The following is a 19,606-nucleotide window of genomic DNA, read 5'->3' as shown; positions in this document are numbered from 1 at the left end:
TCATCATGTGTGTGTATATACTGTGTGTGTGTATATGTATGTATATATATATATATATATATATATATATATATATATATATATATATATATATATATATATATATATATATATATATATATATATATATATATATTTGTTTATATTCATTTATTTGTTTATTTAGATTTATTTATTAATTGTGGGCCTGCTGTGCGTGAATTTTTTTTATTGTGGGTAGCGGGGGTGGGTGAAGGGGGTATTTGGCCCTTGGTGTGAGTTTAGGACTTGCGGGGGGGGTTGCGGGTGCACTTAACCCCTTCACGACCGTAGCAGTTAATACCGCTACGGTCGTGAAGGGGTTAAGTGCACCCGCTACCCCTCGCAAGCCCTAAACAACCACCATTGGGGCTAATACCCCCTTCACCCACCCCCGCTACCCACAATAAAAAAAAATTCACACACAGCAGCACAATTAATAAATAAATCTAAATAAATACATGAATATAAATAAATACATTAAAAATACATTTTTATTCATAGTGTAGATGTGCAGGGGGTCTCTGGAGCTGAACTGCTTTGGTTTTAGGTCTGGGGACCCCCTGCTCCCCGAGATACAGGCGCCCATGCGTTTTTACACGGCATTGCAGTATTGTAGCCAGCGGGAATAAAATGCTTAAATCACGGGCGAGAAATAACGCAATACACTCCGGGCGAAAACGACACTAAACTGCACATCACCGGGATTCTGAAATTCGCGGAACTAGCCGAGTTAGAATAAAGTTGGTCGCCACTGTATATATACATATACATATACATATATATATATATATATATATATATACACAGTGTTCGACAAACCTATACATTTGCTCGCCCCGGGCGAGTAGATTTAACATCGTGGCGAGCTCCTATTGGCCCAAGCAGCACATGTTTGATACTAGGTGGCGAGTAGATTTTTTTGTGTGGCGAGTAGATTTATTTTTTGGTGATTTGTCGACCATTGTATATATATATACAGTGTTCCACAAACCTATACATTTGCACGCCCCGGGCGAGTGGATTTAACATCGTGGCGAGCTCCTATTGGCCCAAGCAGCACACGTGTGGTACTAAGTGGCGAGTAGATTTTTTTGTTCGGCGAGTAGATTTTTTGGTGATTTGTCGACCACTGTATATATATATATATATATATATATATATATATATATATACACACACACATACATACACACATACACACACATTATAGAGACTTACAAGGGAACCACTGTCAGGGAATGATAGTGCAAAGGGACTTGGCTACACTTATACTGCACCGACACACTTTATTCGAGCAAATACCCGGTATGTACCTGGCAGATACCTGGAATGCGCCGCTCCTCACCTCTGACAAGCCCCGTTGTGTTTGCCTTCCCAGCCTGGGTTCATGCCTGGCTGATGGGCGGCTGATCTGTTAAATGATAATGATTAGGATTTAATAGGCTGCAATGCTTCGCGTGTCTACCAGATGGCATAAATTCATGAATTGTAATGCAGTATATATATATGTAGTGTGCAGTATTGCAGCCAACGGGAATAAAATGCTTCAATCCCTGCCGGAAAATAACTCAATGCACTCGGGCAGAAAACAGTCACAAACCTCAATACACCCGGGTATACCCGAATTCGTGGGACTAGCCGAGCTCGAATAAAGTGTGTCGCCAGTGTATTTAGCTTCCTTGCATTTTGAAGATGACTAGGGATCTAACTTTATATATGTTGGACGAGAATGTAGATTTTAAAAGTGGCAAAACAAATACTGATATTATAATGCACCTTAATTCTGCTGTTTAAAACAAAATAAATGGCATCATGCTGTTAATTGTAGGTGAGAAGGCATCCCCGGTTTGTGTGCGCGTTGGCCGCGACCGGTGCTTGCCAGACGCGTGTGCACATTTGCGACCGGCAAGTTCAGATCGCGCATGCGCACAAGCAGTTGGCAAATACTGTGGCCTGCAAGTGCTCACCGCGCATGCGGGACAAATATAAATCACCAGTTGCTACAAAAAAACAAACCTTCTAAAAAAACGAAGTTGGTTATTGGTGTGTCTGCAGGTGTTATTCTGTTGGTGTGTGTGTTTTGTGGGTGGAGGAGTTGGGGTTGGCTGCAGAGTGTTGTGTTTGTGTGTGTCTGCAGTTTGTGGGTTTACAGGGGCTTCATTGTGTTTGTGGGTGTAGAGGGGGGGCTTCTCTGTGTATTGTGTGTCTTGTGTGAGTGTAGAGGATGGAGGAGGGCTGTAGAGTGTGTTTTGTGGGTGTAGAGGGGAGGGAAGGGGGCTGCATAGTGTGTGTATAGAGGGGGGCTGCAGTGTGTGTGTGTGTAACGAAATTGAGGGTAATCAGCGCATTAATAAAGGCAGTATGCTCGGCTGGTTACCCCTATTTCGTATTGGGATGAAGGGGTTAATTTTATATGCACCATACATGTACTATTTTTCCCTCTGTCCCTTGTTGTCCCCATTTTGCAGGATTGTATATGCCTGCAGTCATGTATTACCTTGTATACCGGCATTACTGGTTTTGGACACACGATGCCGCTGCGAGCGTCAAGCCACAAGTTAATTGGATAAGCGTGGCGCGGTCTCTTTGTTCCAGTGAGAGGTATAGGTATCCATTACTGGAGGCTGGAAAACGTAACCGCTGAGTCAATTGAATCAAAGGGTTGCGGTTTTCAGTCTCAAGTAGTTCTCGGATACAATGTATCCCTGTCCCGGTTAGTAGCGCAACTTGAAAGGCAACCAGCAATTGGTGTGGGAACATGGTCACCGCAAGTCAATTGACGTGAGAAGCCCATAGCCTAGCATTGCCAGCTAGCTCAAGGAGAAGCCATAACTCGGAAATGGGAAGGGTTAGCACCCTGAAATTTGGTGTGCAGCCCCAGAGTAACACCCCAAGCACACACACATATTAAAAGTATAACTTTAGGACAAAAAAACATGTATTTTTAATAACGTGTATTTTTGGCTGCAGTTTTAAATGTACAGGCAGGATGAGGTTTTTTCTACTGTCATTGTAATGCACCCAGGGACCAAATGTTTTAACACCCATTAGCTGGGGCACTTTCTTATGCAGACTTCATAGACCCCTGCTGAGGCAGTGCCTGTGAGTCTAGGGAAGTGTTGCATACTGTATGAAAGCCCCCGAGTCAGAATGTGTGAATTAGCCGGGATGCCCGCTGAATGGGAGATCTGGTTAGCCATCTGGGCTGGTTCACACCCTGAGTCCCCCTCCCGGCCTGGGAGACGCCAGGTAGAAAGGGGAGTACACATATGTTAAGCAGACAAGGTGTCAATGTCGCACAGGTGCTGTAATAACCGGAAATCCCTATAGTGCCCTCTCTGCAAACTGTGCAAGTTGGGGATTGGTGAAATGGGAAAATTCCCATGAGGGGGCTTAGGTGGGTATGTTGGAGATATGATCTCGGACCTTATATACATGCCCCCCGAGCTATCCCCGTTGTCTTTCGTCTTTGTTCTACAATGTGAACAAATTTCTACTTTGCTTCTACAAGCGGATGAGAGCAGCAGCAACGAATCCTGAATGCAACGAGTTAATTACAGCGGAACCAAGGACACAACTCTGCTTCAGGATTTCGTTAGTGCTGGGGGTTATCTAACAAACCCCAAAGGACCAGAACGAACTTTGCCATATTCACGGACTTATTGGGCTGGAACTGTGTGCCCCTTGCCAAAGGACACGCATTTTAAAAGACAATATTCCGGGCTTTGTTTTACTTCTGGACATTCTATCCCGTTCTCTCCCCCAGTAAGTGTTTTTGTCAAGTATATTCTAAGGTTGTCGTGTGTCTGTCTATCAAGGAAATAAATGTCAGTTTATTTTGCTCAACTTGTGTGCTCAATCTCGTACCCCAAAATATAAAATTGTTGATCAGGTCAGTCCACCGTGACAGTGTGTATACACGCCTTGCAATTTTTCTTTTATGACCACTAAATGAATATTTTTATAGAAAACGCACTTTCCCTCTCAATCTTTTTTCAAGTTTGGATACCCCTGGTTGTGCTCTGTTAGGCTGCGCTTAAAGTGCCCGGCGATGGCGACGCGACGTTGCACAAAACAAATACATTGAATCCGTCGCATGAGCTTAAATTTGATTTTAGGAGAGACCGTCGCCACATGACTGTCTTTACACCAATCACAGAGCGCCTACTGCACTCTGCCCGCCCCCTTCGTGACGTCACTGGCCTTGTCGCCAGCGACATCACTCCAAACTAAAGTGCAACTTTCGCCATTGGCGACGTCATTGGTTGCGTCGCTGGCACTATAAACGTGGCCTTACTCTTTCCTATTCTTTGTATCCTGCTGGATTTAGAGGCATTTTCTCTCAAACAGTGATAAGTGCCTGTTACACAGCATAAACAGTTATTTATTAAAGAACCCCAGAGCCAAATCTTCACCCCCAAAACACCCCCAGCCCATTGCACACCTACCACGAAAAAAAAACATTTTTAGCGCTCAACTTTTACATAACTGTTTCCTTCTTATTGTAATATAGATAAACATCACAATGCAATCTGTTTATTTTAATATTTTCAACAAAAGACAAAAGATAGCCAATGCTACATCCAATGTGACAAAAGGCCCTGGGGGGGGAGGGGGGTTAAGAATGGACCCGGGGGGGGGGGGGGGGCGGCATGTTAAGTAGTGCCTGTGGGGGTTAAGTATGGGTGACTGCCTGAGTGGGTGACTGACTGCCTGTTTGGGTGACTGCCTGGATGAGTGAGTGACTGTGTGTTGAGTGAGTGACTGCCTAGATGAGTGAATGACCTTGACCGGGTTGGTGCTGCTTCCTGCTTCCCTGCCCGCCAGACGCTTCGTCCATTGTTTTTGCCTCGCTTCCCCCTCTGCCCCCGAAACCCGCGGCTGCTGCCCGGGAGGTGGGCTGGGGGTTGCGGGGGGTGGGCAGGGGGGAGGGGGCGAGACTGGAGGTGGGGGGGAGCGGGCGCACAGACAGCAAGCCAGACACTCTGCCTCCCTGCGCATGCGCGCCGAGACCTCTGCTCATGTGCACGGGGATCGCCAGCATTTTTTTTTTTTACACTTTTTTTTAAGGAAATGACACGGCCGCATAATTATAATACACTATTGATGGTAGGCTTACACATCTGTGATTCCCTGGTTGTGATCTGGCTTTCTTTTTAAATATAAGCATACAGAGGCAAAGAATTTGTATACCGCTGCTTTTTCCAGAATTCAGAACCTCTTTAGCTTATATTTGCATTGCCTCAAAGGTGGACACCTGAAAGGGTTCCATAAGAGCTGCTACCCTCTGCACAGAAACAGTGTGCTAGGGGTTAAAATCTGGGATTGCTTGCCGTGTTTCGTTAGCCCTGCCCTCTGCAATTTTTATTACTCTGAATTTGCATAGCACAGCTGAATTCAGACTTCAGCCTACATCTGCGTTGTTCCAAATGCAGCACCTAAAGGGCAGCCAAAGGGTGTCAACCGCTTGCTGATGTTACAGCTGCTCTATTACAATACTGTCTCTTTTTGTCACTGATCCCCGGTTATCCTGCCACAGTATATATCTATGTACAAATGTTGCCAAGGTTATTGCTCATAAATACATAATATCACGTTATCACATCACAGATTTTCCATAGGTTTAATGGCAGTGATAAAGAAGAATACCCCACCATAATGAATCTTGTCTACAGTACATCTGTATAAATATGTTGTGTGAAATTATCACGTTAGACTTTTCTTATATGTTTATCTATGTACCGTAGATGATTATGAACGTAGAAGTGATGAGGTGTATGGATACGTTTGATGTCGTGAGGTGACATTGGCGTTCTCTCTTAAAAATGTGCACCTTATGTAAGAAACGGGAACAAGTTTGGTACACAACGCAATTTTAGAATAATTGGTGTAGTGCGTCAAAACAAGATTTTTTGTGCGTTGATATAGGCCCCATATTGCAACTATTTCCAATCCTGATAAAAGGGATCTAATGCTCAGAACTGTTGCTGCTTTGTTGTATTTCTGATGGTGAGTTATCCATAATTTGGTGTACACATCGAACTGCACAGGAATGAGAGTTTGCTTTTTTCTTTGTGAGTATGGTGTGCTAAGTTTATCATACTTTGTACCGGCCATTGCAGCCCTAGATTTGATAGCTTTTCTCTGAGCAACAAACTACTGTACAGTATACAGTATGGAATGCGTCATTTACATACTTCAAGGAATATTCGTCCGAAATAAAATCACAACTAAAAATGCAATTTTTGTACGATTTAGACCTGCGACAACGGCATTATGAATACGAATTTTTTTTTTTTTTTTTTAACAGAATAGCCATTATCCCAATGAAAGCTAATTTTTAAGAAAAGTATTTAAAAGGCTATGCCTGGTTTTTTAGTATGTTTGATGTACTAGTTACACAATACAACATTTGCAGAAGATTTGCACAGAGGTGTGACCCATCAAGTAAAGCTCAATATGCTTGCTGTTCTGAACACTGATCATTAAATCCAACTCCTGAGTTAAGGGATTTTTAGAGTTTTAGAACACATATAGTTGAGTATTGAGCCCCCCCATACAGTATATGATCGGCTGAGTTTTACCAATTGAGCTAAAGTCACATCCTTCGCTGTCTTTAATATATCATCATACTAGCAATAAAAAACTAAATGAAAAAGGGAGACGTAAATATATTAACAACCAAATTTTTACATACAGTATGAATGTTGATGATTTGTCTCTCAAGTAGACCTCCATTTCAGACAATGGGAGTAATTCATTAAACTGCTATAGTGCAAATTGTATTGAAGTTAATGGGAGTTTCTGTGGGATGGTGCCCCACTCAAACTATGAAGAACATGCATTTAACAACATATTTAGAAGTCTTACTTTCAAATATCTTTTCTGACCATGTAGTGTGTGTCAGATTGTATATTACAGAATCTGGCAGATTTGACAACATAAAATGAGGACATTACGTATAGTTATAGATCTAGCGCCTATATAGTTTCAACGGCTGATGTACAGCTATGAAACACACACACAAAGATACAAAAACAGCAGTACTTGGCACATTCAAGAAACAGCCTTGTCTCGACACACAAAAAGATAATATTATCAACAAAGAAAGCAAGTGCAATATAACATTAGCATAGTGCTTGACAGCAGGTACTGTAAAACAAGCTATTAAAATATAATTTCCAAAAGGATGACACACAACAAGAATTGTATATGCATTTCAAAAGTCAGTCACAATAACAAGCTATTCAGAATTCAAATCTCAATGTCTTCATACTACAGTCAACACTACAGAAAAAACAGAGTCCTCCAGCGCGTGGTCCTATTTCTTCATCTCCAGTGCATATGTAGGAGAAAAACAAAAGAAAAAACACATACTACAAAAGTGGTGTAATATAGGTAGGAATTACTTTAAATGATATTAAAAAAATTGAGGCTAGAGAACTTTACACTTGCCTGTACTTAGTTCCCACTAGATGTACTCCTCCACGTTACTCTTGGTGGTGTCTTGAAAATAAAGAGAAGAGGAGAGGAACATGGCATGATAACGTTTAATCACAATGAAAAATAAAAGATAAAAGGTGCACTCACAAACGGCCAAACACAAAGGCTTTGTGATTTGGCTTTTCAGTATGTATTCTCTGATGCAGTCTCTCCACGTTGATCCCTCCCTTGGGATGTCCGTGTGGTCACCGTTCCAGGTTTTACTCATCAGCTTGTCCCCACAGCATGCAAAGGCTCTCTCAGGCTTGTGCACAGCCTGGTTTCCTCTATCCGCTCGCGTCCTCAATCTGCGCATGCGTCGGTGACTGAGCTGCTTCCAAGTGCTGGTTGGGCAGAGCACTGTCTCCTAGAGATACGGTGGCTCAGATTGTCCAAGAAACATCAAACGCGTCTCGCCAGTTGGCTTCTTCAGTGATATAACGTGATGGGGGTAATGCAGCATATTTATAACGGTTTTCAATCCGATCTTTACTCCACCCAGCTGTCAATCTAATCACTTATTCAGCTATGTATAGTTCCAGTGATTCTACTTAACTAATCATAATGCTTGTTATGACTATATTAATAGCTATTCTGGAGGCCAGGGTCATGTGTAAGATTATTAGCCCAGATAGTTTCAACTCGGCCCTCTTTTCAAAGCACAACAAGTCCTGTATCTTTTCTTCACTTTATTTGGGGAAAGCAGCATAAAAGACAGGCACTTGTGAAGAGATGTTGGTGTTTAGATAATGTCTCTCTGTGGGTGCTTTGTAGTTAAGGACAGGTGAAAAGGGTAATCCTGCCACTAGAGCAGTTACAGCAGGGTACTCACTCAGCCAGTGGTGAAGGTGGAAAAAAGGAAGTCCCAATGTATGCTCGGTAGCAAGATGGCCTGGGGACAGACCATCTGTGGGCAGAGCAGAGGGGGAGAAAGCAGACTAGCTCATTTGAGAGAAAGGCTGGGGCTGCTATAGCAGCTCACTGAAATGTCTAAGGAAGCCACAACCTGTAGCAATAATGTTGCATTTCTGACACAGCAAGCTGCTGGGACAGGGGAAATAACACTGTGTCTATCACACGGGCACTGTGTGTGTGCACAGGGCAAAACACATGCGGCTGTGAATGAGAAACTGACGGGCAGAACTGCAAGGAAGGGGGGGGTGAAACAGAAATGTAGTTCTTGATCCATGACACTCCCCGTCTGGTATCTGGAGATACCACTATATTCTAAATATATGTGGAACATATGTGCAATATAACATAACATAACAGTGCAAAGTTCATGTCCACATAACGAGGCGATACCGGCCGGTACCACTGGCGTTGAAATCCCTTGGCAAAGTCTTTTAGCAAAGGATGTTGGGTGGATGAACCGGTCCAGGTTAGCTGGGTTCACCGCAATGTCTTTCTGTGAAAGTCTCTGGCACTGTTTCCTTTCAACTTCATGATAGAACAGTCCCTTTGACTCTGTAGTTTTCTCTACAGAGTGCTTCACCTTGTGGATATGCCAGTCGTGGTAGTTTGTCACCCTATCACCTGGCGTTTGACGGAAGGAGATGGTCTTTGGCTCCTTGCAGAAGCGGATCAACGCCCCTGGAAGACTGGTTGTCAAGTCTGGTCCAGTGAGTAGTGCCCCATTGGGAGAGGCTTCTTGGTGCTGAGCATTGGAGCTGAACGTTACCCAGATCTGGCTGGGTTTCTGACGGTGGTGACCACCAGATGATGGGAGGTGCCAGCATTTCTTACCTTCCTTCAGTGAAGGCGCTGGCTCTGCGTGTCCGCTAAGGAATCTCTTCCGAGTGAAGACCACAATTTGATTCTTGGTCTCCGGCTTCCTTTGTGGGTAGCGGCGGAGCGAAGTGAGCCTAGAGATGGCAAGTTCTCTATTGTTCGGGAGGCGTCTTCTTGATGAACGGAATGGTAACTGGTTCACCCAACTGCCCGGTCCGTCTTTGACGAGCTCCTTGACTGTTAACCTCGGGATTCCTCTATCTTCCCTCGATGGTGTTTGCTTGTCGTCGTCCCTTGTTGTCTGGAATGCTGTGCACCCTGGGTCATCGGTGCATTTCTCTTGCACGAGAACGTCTCCACGTAATGTGGTGAAACGCTTTTGTGTCTCTTTGTTGACTGACCTCAGGAGGTTATTTTCTCCCTGGACGTAACGAAGAACCGTCTCTTTTGCCCTAGTAAGTCCCTTTATGAGATGTCTCTGTGATTGTCTCTTTTTAGACGTGTGAGAGGACAGTCTTTTTGACACTGTGGCTTCACCCGTAGGGCGCAATCTTTTGCGGCTATGCCAGCCGTGACAGCTGGCTGCTTTGTCGCTTGATACTCTGTGGAGAGGAACAACTGTACGTCTTAGCCGTGCCACTGCTCGCGGGAGGAGCGTCCGATTGTTTATTGTCTTTTGGACGATCCCTTTGTCGGTCACCTTTGGGAGGTTACTTTCTTCCTTCAGTGGAGTCGACTCGTCATCCTTGGTTATCTGAACCGCTAAGCATCCTAGGCCATTGTCACATCCCCCCGATGTGAGGATGTTTTTGTTGATCTCAGGGGTATGACCTTGTCTTTTCTCTTCACTTGGCCCTTAGGTCACTTGGAGATGGCCATGACATGGTTCAGAGAGAGATGTGTGCCCACATTCTGTTACCACAGTTCTGCGGGCGTCAACATAGTCTTGTCCGTGCTCTTTGTCAATGCACGCGTTGCCCACTCTCACCCATCCTAGATCAAGTCTTTGGGCGTATGGCGCGTTGTGGGGTCCGTTATGCTGTTTACGGACTTTATGTACCCTCATGATGTCCCTACCGAACAGCAGCAAGATCTTGGCGCCTTGTTCTACCAGCAGGATGTAGTTGGCTATTCCTTTGAGGTGCGGGTAATGGCGTGCCACGTCTGGTGTGGGAATCTCATCCCTTCTTGTGGCCATGTGGTTGCACTCGATGAGTGTGGGGAGAGCTATCTTCACTCTGTTATCCACCGAACGTATTACGTAACCGCTTGCTCTTCTCCCTGTTGACTCAGTTGACCCTGCACAGGTTCTGAGGGTGAAGGGTGAGGCATTGTCTTGTAAGTTGAACAAGTTGAAGAACTCCGTCTTCGCCAATGATCTGTTGCTTTGGTCGTCAAGGATTGCATACATCCGAATAGCCTTCTCAGGTTGTCCTTGGGGGTGCACTGCGACAAGGCATATTTTGGAGCAAGACATTTTGTCGCTTTCTTTTCCGCAAACCTCGGTGCGCTGAGATGTGGCGGATGTTGGCTCTCCTTCTCCTTCCTCCCCGCCATGCTCCGCTACGGAGGATGGGTTGTTGAGTTGGTGAGGTGTCAATGCCTCTGGGTGTAACGATGTCACGTGCTTGTCACTTTTGCACACCGTACATTTGATTTCTTCTTTACAGTCTTTGAATAAATGAGTTGTGGAAACACAACATTTGAAACAAGCTCCCCATTCCCTGAGTAAGTTCTTTCGCTCCTCTACGGGTTTCATTCTGAATCCGATACACTTGTTGAGCGGATGCGGCCTTTTGTGTATAGGGCATTCTTTGTTAAGGTCCCTTGGTTCCTCGTCTCCGGCGACCGACTGATCGGGAGTAGTTTGGGTCGTGGGAGGCACGCCCGTCCTGTGAACCGAGATGGGTGTTTGGGTGTTACTGTATCTCACCACTGGTCTCTCATTCCTCAGGCTGCTTGCAATGTGTGTGGTTTGCGCATATAGATGAAACTGGGATCGTTCCTTGTCCTTGCCACTTCGCGCATGAAGCTCAAGAAGAAAGAGAATTGGGGGAAGGCGACTTGCTTCTCCCTTTTGTATTTGGAGCCTTGTGAAATCCATTTTTCTTGGAGGTTGTAGGGTAGCTTCTCCAGGATAGGTCTCACTCCACGAGCTGAGTCCAAGACGTTGAGACCTGTTAAGGAATGGTCTTTCCTTGCAAACTCCAGCTCTTGCAGCAGGTCCCCGAGCTCTCGTAACTTCGAGTAATCTTTAGTTGTGATCTTGGGGAAGCTGTCGACTCTTTTGAAGAGCGAATCCTCGACTGCTTCTGGGCTACCATAGCACTCTTCTAGCCTTTCCCACACTAGGTCAAGACCTACTCGGGGTTGGTTCGCGTTTGCCGCCCGAAGTCTCTTCGCGTGCTCCCTGGATTCGTTCCCCAGGAACTTGAATAGCAGGTTGAGCTCTTCACTTGCTGAGAAGTCCAAGCTGTTGATTGCGTCTTTGAACGTGAACTTCCACGTCTGGTAGTTCTCAGGGCGGTCGTCGAAGCTGATGAGTCCTGTTTGCACCAGGTCACGCCGGATCATGTACTTGGCTATGTCTGTCAGGCCTCAGGCATCGGCGTGTTGGTTGCGTTCTGAGGTAGTTGCTGGGAGGGTCTGTGCGGTCGCCTCTTCTTTGGCGTGGACGCGTGCTGACTGCTGGTCAGTGTGAGGGGCTGTGTTCTCCCGTGTGGGTGTACCTGGATAGCGAGCCTGTTGTGGTGCATCCGTGTGCGTGCTGGCGTATGGATCACTGTTGTGGCTGTGGCTATCCCAGGCAGCATGTACCATTGAAGGAACAGCGTCTTCTCCTCGTGGACCTGGCAAGTCTTCGGTGTCTGTGGAGTCACTCCCTCCGTATTGAGATGGCGCGCTGGTGTTTACACTGAAGAGGGTCCTTACGTAGTCTTCAGTGCATTGGGCTGGATTCTCTGAGGCTATCCGTCTGTACGGCTGCTCCCCGCCATCCTGTCTCGCGGCTGCTTCTAGGACTTCAGCTTGGGCTATGGCAGCGGCTTCCTTCTCTTGATTTAGGGCCTCTAGGTTGACGTCCACCTCTGTCTTTTTCTGTGCAGCGGTGGCAGTGGCTGCCTGCTCCTCCTCTTCTAAGTGGGCCCTTTTTAGTTTCATGACTGCCTCTTTCTGAGCGTATGTGGCCCTGGCACATACGGCCTCTGCGGTGGCTCGCGCCTTGGTGGCGTTTGCGCTTGCACTTGATGCGTGAGATTGCGCTGATCTTGCTGACCTTGATGAGTGCCTGGATGCGCTGGAGCGCTGTAATGCTGTTTCCAGCAAAAGGTCCTTTCTCCTACTCTCAGCCTCCGTGATAGTGGTTCGCACGCGGCTGTCTCGTGTCAGGTCAATGTTACTCTGTAAGTCTCTTTCTTGTAGGCTTTCGCTGGTGTTGGCCCTGGTCAGGTAAGTAATGTATGCCTCTGACAGCTCTTGATAACGCGAGTGATCAGTCCTTAATTGCGTTATTGCCTGCTCGAGCTGTTGCGCACAGTTGCCAACACTAGTAACATTGCGTATTCCCAGTGTGGTTGTTTCCCAGGCCAACTGTAATTTAGCGCGGTGCGCTTCAATGCCAGTCTCATATTTTTCGCGGGCTTTTTGTGTCAGTGTGACTGTCCGTTTAGGCCTTGCGTCTGCCTGCGCATGTTGCAGTTGCGCAGCGGTCTCTGTGTCTGAGTGATCACTCTCCTGCGTGATATCTGGTGAGGCTCTGAGTTCTGCCATGCTGTAGGTGTGTGTAGCCTTTAGCCAGTGCGTGTGGCGTGCGGTCTTTTACCTGTGTCAGCGATGGGCGTCTGTCTCAGATGATGCCGACCAGTGTCCTGCAGCGTGCAGCGTAGGGGTAGCTGTACTCACAGGTGTCCGGTGGCTCTGACCCGTGTCCTGGCAGGTGTCCAGTAGCGTGGCCCTTGATGGCGCTAGCCGTGGGGACGTGCACAGGGTAAGGTGAGATGGTAATCCCTCACTATGGAGCTGTGCAGAGGGTGAACTCAGACAGAGAAAGGCAATCAGGTTTTGTGTAAGAAGCACGGTCTGTCTGCAAGGCTGCTGCCCTGTGTGCAAGGTTGTTTGCTGGCTGTGTCCAGTGTGAATCTGCTTGCTTATTTGTAAGGCTGCAGGCTGTGTGCAGTTTGCTGTATAAAGCTTGCTGCCCTGTCTGGCAGTGTAAAGCTGCTGCTGTTTGAAAGACTGCTCTGTGTTATCATAAAGTCTAGAGTAGCAGCTCCTGTAAGTGTCTGTAAGGCACACGGTATCCTTTTCACTATTCTGGAGGCCAGGGTCATGTGTAAGATGATTAGCCCAGATAGTTTCAACTCGGCCCTCTTTTCAAAGCACAACAAGTCCTGTATCTTTTCTTCACTTTATTTGGGAAAAGCAGCATAAAAGACAGGCACTTGTGAAGAGATGTTGGTGTTTAGATAATGTCTCTCTGTGGGTGCTTTGTAGTTAAGGACAGGTGAAAAGGGTAATCCTGCCACTAGAGCAGTTACAGCAGGGTACTCACTCAGCCAGTGGTGAAGGTGGAAAAAAGGAAGTCCCAATGTATGCTCAGTAGCAAGATAGCCTGGGGACAGACCATCTGTGGGCAGAGCAGAGGGGGAGAAAGCAGACTAGCTCATTTGAGAGAAAGGCTGGGGCTGCTATAGCAGCTCACTGAAATGTCTAAGGGAGCCACAACATGTAGCAATAATGTTGCATTTCTCACACAGCAAGCTGCTGGGACAGGGGAAATAACGTTGTGTCTATCACACGGGCACTGTGTGTGTGCACAGGGCAAAACACATGCGGCTGGGAATGAGAAACTGACAGGCAGAACTGCAAGGAAGGGGGGGGGGGTGAAACAGAAATGTAGTTCTTTTTCCATGACAATAGCTACTACTGATATTATGACAGCAAAATGCAGAGTTACATACATGTATAATTTCAAGAGAGTGGGATTCATTTAAAATGTTAAGGAATATATCAAACCATATTCAAATATTAAGAAGGATATATCCTAATAACATCTTGTTTGACCACAGATACAAAACATATTCACTGCCAATATAAAATGGACCAATGTCCAACAATAAGGTATAAAATATTTAATCATAAATACTAAAAAAAGGTCTAGATATAAAGAACTAGATAAAATGGGATATGGTCCCAATTATATAACATTTGTAAAGAAGGACTCATAAAAAGAGAGAGTGGAGATAGATTCAAAGAAAGGCTGCAATCTCCAATACAGGCATACCCTGCATTAACATACACAATGGGACCGGAGCATGTATGTAAAGCGAAAATGTACTTAAAGTGAAGCAGTACCTTTTTTTCACCTATTAATGCATGTACTGAACGGCAATTGTCATATATGTGCATAACTGATGTAAATAACGCATGTGTAACAGGCTCTATAGTCTCCCCGCTTGCGCACAGCTTCAGTACAGGTAGGGAGCCGGTATTGCTGTTCAGGACGTGCTGACAGGCGCATGCGTGAGCTGCCGTTTGCCTATTGGGCGACATGTACTTACTCGCGAGTGTACTTAAAGTGAGTATCCTTAAAGCGGGGTATGCCTGTATGTATGTTTAGACCTAATGGGGCTAGCGTTTGCAAAGTAAAGATCCAAAAGGATTCTCTTTTTGACATTTTTTTAATGTAGTCTCCTCCCCTCAAGTCATGGGTTATTTGCTCTATCCCCCAAAATCTCAAGCACCCCGCAGATCGAGGACGCGAACGGATAGAGGAAACCAGGCTGTGCACAAGCCTGAGAGAGCCTCTGCATGCTGTGGGGACAAGCTGACGAGTGAAACCTGGAACGGTGACTGCACGCACATCCCAAGGGAGGGATCAACGTGGAGAGACTGCATCAGAGAATACATGCTGAAAAGCCAAATCACAAAACCTTTGTTTGTGGCCGTTTGTGAATGCACCTTTTATCTTTTATTTTTCATTGTGATTAAACGTTATCATGCCATGTTCCTCTCCTCTTTATTTTCAAGACACCACTAAGAGTAACATGGAGGAGTACATCTAGTGGGAACTAAGCACAGGCAAGTGTAAAGTTCTCTAGCCTCAATTTTTTTAATATCATTTAAAGTGATTCTTACCTATATTACACCACTTGTTTGTGGTATGTATTTTTTCTTCTGTTTTTCTCCAACATATGCACTGGAGATGAAGAAACAGGACCATGTGCTGGAGGGCTCTGTTTTTTCTGTATGCCTTGTTTGTGGAGGAGTTTGAATAACCTCCTTGGACTCTAGCTGCGGGACTATAAGTATTGACTTTAATTATTTCATTATTTATTCTACCCTACATTGTGGGATTGGTCGGGCACCGCTTTTCTATTTTTCATTATACAGACAACACTAATGCTATACATTTGTCAATATCACTGAGATATGTAGGTTATGTCCATTCCGTTGTCAGAACTTCCACCTATACACCAACAATACAAATGAAATGCACAAAAACTGTAGTTCAAATAAGTTACACAATATAGCTTTTATATAAGCACACGTACTGAGAACTATAGTAGCTTTGTGCGTAATGGGGAAATGTAGATTTTAGTGCAGCAGCATAATTGATTCTGAAATCAAGACGAAGCTTGCTCCAAAAAAAGAACTATTAACCACAATGGAAGACTTCAGTGACCAAGAATCCACTAGAACTGCTGGGAAAATATTGAAAGATTAAAGGAGTAATTCAATAGATGCCGAAGCAGCCCTTCTGGATGCTTTTATCTGAAAATCCAGACTTTAATGGAGAATTTGGGCTGAAAACTGCCGCTCAACATTTATAGAAGAATGCCTGTAGTCACAACCGTTCTTACAGTATATGTACTTTTAATGAATTCATCATCTGGCCAGGAACCATTACCACAGGTAACACTACCTGCAGATCCAGCAATGTGTCATTCTATATATAGAAAGTGCACAAATACAGTATCCCAGAGAACATTGGATAAACAGGATAAATCATAACGGATACACAATACCCTCTAGTAACAACACTCCCAACTAGGACATTAACTTACTCAATAATCATTAGCCTTCAAAGAAAAATATAAAAAAAACAAATGACAGCCAATTTAAATCAAACTGCAAGAGTTGATAGACAACACATTTAATCATCCCAGTGGATTAATTATCCTCAATGCTAGAGATGGGTGAACCTGTTAAAAAACGATCTCCTGATTCTCTTACCAAAATTTGATCTGCACATGGAACTTTAAAGACGGCTTGGACACTAAAATATTTGCCCATGTTTTATGCCATTGAATTTTATATTAAATTCAGGGGGAGGAGGGAAAGAGAGGGGAGGGCAAGAGGGCCCGATTAGTTGAGATATAAGATCTCTATCCATCAATCCACTCAAAATCTCCCTCCAAATAACATATGTAGAGAGACACCTGTGCTGAAAAAGGACTACACCTTAGATACCTGGGAGATATGCAAAGTATATTTAAATGACAACCTGAAGCTTGAGGGGGAGATATAGAGATAGATGATAGAGATCTCAAAACTTCTGAATTGGCGGTGAAAATTTCACCCATCTCTATGGTGCAATAATACAATAATAATAATAATTTCTAGTTCCCAATCCTTGTTAAATCTACTGTCCATATTTACTTAAGAGTATCTGAAAACAGCTTACCAGTCCATCACAGTTGCTTACAGCAACTGAAGCATTTGGTAGATCAGTTATATCGCCAACATACAGGCAATTCCCGTGTAGTGGTTCTTTTACAGTCACGTTGGAATCCTCCTCCCATTCGATTGTTGCTCCAGGTGCAACTAGTTTTGAGTTCACGCTTAGCCTTAGATGAAATTCCCTCCCGAAAATAGTGACGTTATAATAAATTTTATCATCTCCAGATTTTTTACAAAACTCCTTTGTATCTCTTCGAAAACGGCCATTTTCTCTTTTTGACACGGAATTGGATAAAAAAATTCCCTCTGAATCAGTGCTGATAGGTGTTACAAGTCTATATTCCTGGATTTTCTCCAAAAAAGAATCTAAAATATAAAAATTCATGCATTCACTTTTCAGGAAATATTTATTTTGGTGTAATAATAAAATTGACCGAAACAAGTGAAAATGTTAAATAGTAAAAAGCGTTGAAGAATTCATAAACTTTATTTTAGAAATACATGTATGTAATATACAGTAAATGTAAGTTACTAATCCATGTTTTTGCTCTCTGTAAGAAAGTTCTTCAAAAATACTGCAGTGCCAGCAACTGTCCATTTTTTTTAATGATGTGGTAATGTTTAAACACTGGACCACATTTATCAAATTACAGTGCCAAATACCAAACATCTGGGTTTTTTCTGTGATCGAAGAAGGCCAACATTACTGTTTAATGTCCATCTTGAGGAGCAAGTGGTCCACTGTCCACTGTCCTTCTGATTCTGAAGCATCTCAGATGCCTTTTCTAAATTTACAAGCCTTTCTCCCATTATTCATTTTAAGATCCTTGTAAAAATGATAGAATGTTCATAGATCAGGATAATAAAATTAGAGGTCTATTTTGAAATGGTTTTAGAAAAAGTTGGAAAATGCATAAAATACACACATTGAATTAAAGACAAGCAAATACATGGTTTATATTTTTATAATGTCTGACAATTATAATATCTGTTCTATTGGCAGAAAGATACATTTGAAACAGTCTTATTTGGAGGATTTACATGCCATTGTTTTTATATCCCTCCTCTGTGTTATTATGCAACTGGAATATAATTCAGATTAATGATTGGTTTGTGAATCATTTGTAAAGTATTTTTTATCAACCCATTATGTGCAAAATAAAAATGTCAGAATAAAAAAGGTGCTAACATACAGCATTCTGCAATAACTAATTAATAGTTATGGTGATGTGTAAGCAACATTTCCTTATTCCTGTATTTTTTTGGGTGTGGATGCTGACATTCTGAAAGTGGCATGTATTTATGAAGTAAATTACTAGCTTCAAACCAAGCAGATGTTTATCAGAGAAGATGCTTACTGTTTTCTTTTCAACAAGCATACAGCAGAAGAGAAATCCTGTATCCAAATTAAAAACTGAAGCAATTACAGTACGTCCAGGTGTAGTGAGCATGTTGTGCAGTAATGCGGAAAATCTACATTTCTTTTTCTCGCATCCTCACCATTTGTCAGGACATGTAGGATGTTAGGAAGAAACCCACAAAGTTGTTGCAGTCTTGCATTAAGTGCAACCGAATTTAAAGCCTGTGGCTGATCCTATACCGTAATGGAGAGCACACTTCTATATTTGAAGTGTATTAGATGAAGAAAAGAGGCTTTGAGGTAAAGAGTGACAATGCTGTCGCTGGTTCTCTCCCTTCTTTCATTTGCAAATACTTGTATCATATCCAGCAGCCCTGTAACCTGGTAAACAGTACTTGTTAAAACTTGCAAAGTGAACTAAACTTGTAGAAAATTAATTTCACGGCATAGCTCTACACGTATAGTATTAGTTTCGAATACTGTGATCTGTCGCATGTACTCTAACTAAGAAAATGTGGTTTCAATAAAGCATTTACAGGCTAATAACCAGTCCAGTGTATTAGATCTGCAAGTGATCATGGAGTTTAGCAGCTTTTTAATGGTTTAAGGAAGAGCATTTAAAAAGCAGTGTACATCGGTCAATATTTAACTGTAAGAATAACTCAAACACAGACTTTTCACATAAGTAGCTAAAATAATAAAACGATCGAAAAGTGCTAAGATTGAGTGAATTAAAGAAAAATGCCCACACCCCTCTTGATATTAAAATAAGAAAAAAGCAGCATGCATATAAACTAAACATAAAAAATATTGTAGTCAACTATATACCGGTAAAATGCAAACCTTATAAGGATTAATTTACCTTTATCTTTAGACATGTAAAGAGAATCTGTTGGAATAAAGAGCGCAAAGCAAAAAACAATGCACGTAGTTCCAATCATAGGTTCCATTGCAGCTGAACTGCAGCTTCGCTAGCTGAGAATAGGAATCCAGCGTTGAAGCTCTCCGATCTCTAAGCTTCACCGAGTCACACTCACAGAAAAGAACCACGAATGTTTCTCTGGCAGAATACCTCCAGCTGTAAACCAGTTCATCTTAAATTGAGAGATGTAATGTAGCTTCTGATTGGTTTTCCTCCATAGTGGAGGACTGCTTGTTATAAAACATCACCGGATAGGCCAGTGTAATTTCCCCTTATGTGGCAGTGCGTGCTATCGCAGCTCATTATTTTCATTATTTCCAGAGTGCAAAAGTTCTTCTCAATTTCCAGGACCAATAATTGCGGTCCGTTTCTCTCTGTTGTTTGTCAGTCTGTTTTATGTACAGTATGTG

At 43.5% G+C, this 19,606-nt stretch overlaps 1 protein-coding gene across 4 annotated transcripts in view; it reads right to left on the bottom strand.

Annotated features, from left to right (window-relative positions):
* Positions 1-19,360, bottom strand: part of LOC142495769 (A disintegrin and metalloproteinase with thrombospondin motifs 2-like) — a 1,094,144-nt gene extending 1,074,784 nt beyond the window's left edge. For all 4 annotated transcript variants that reach the window (XM_075601705.1, XM_075601706.1, XM_075601707.1 and 1 more), the window contains exons 1-2: positions 19,137-19,360; positions 16,919-17,280 (exon numbers count right to left, since the gene is read on the bottom strand). In XM_075601705.1, the coding sequence (XP_075457820.1) occupies positions 16,919-17,280; positions 19,137-19,224 (450 nt within the window). In that variant the 5' untranslated portion in view covers positions 19,225-19,360. The remainder of the gene's footprint in view (positions 1-16,918; positions 17,281-19,136) is intronic.
* Between the last annotated feature and the right edge of the window lie 246 nt (positions 19,361-19,606).

Source organism: Ascaphus truei, chromosome 5 (assembly GCF_040206685.1).
Source record: "Ascaphus truei isolate aAscTru1 chromosome 5, aAscTru1.hap1, whole genome shotgun sequence".
Classification (NCBI taxonomy): Eukaryota; Metazoa; Chordata; class Amphibia; order Anura; family Ascaphidae; genus Ascaphus; species Ascaphus truei.
This window is presented reverse-complemented; position numbering and strand designations above follow the sequence as displayed.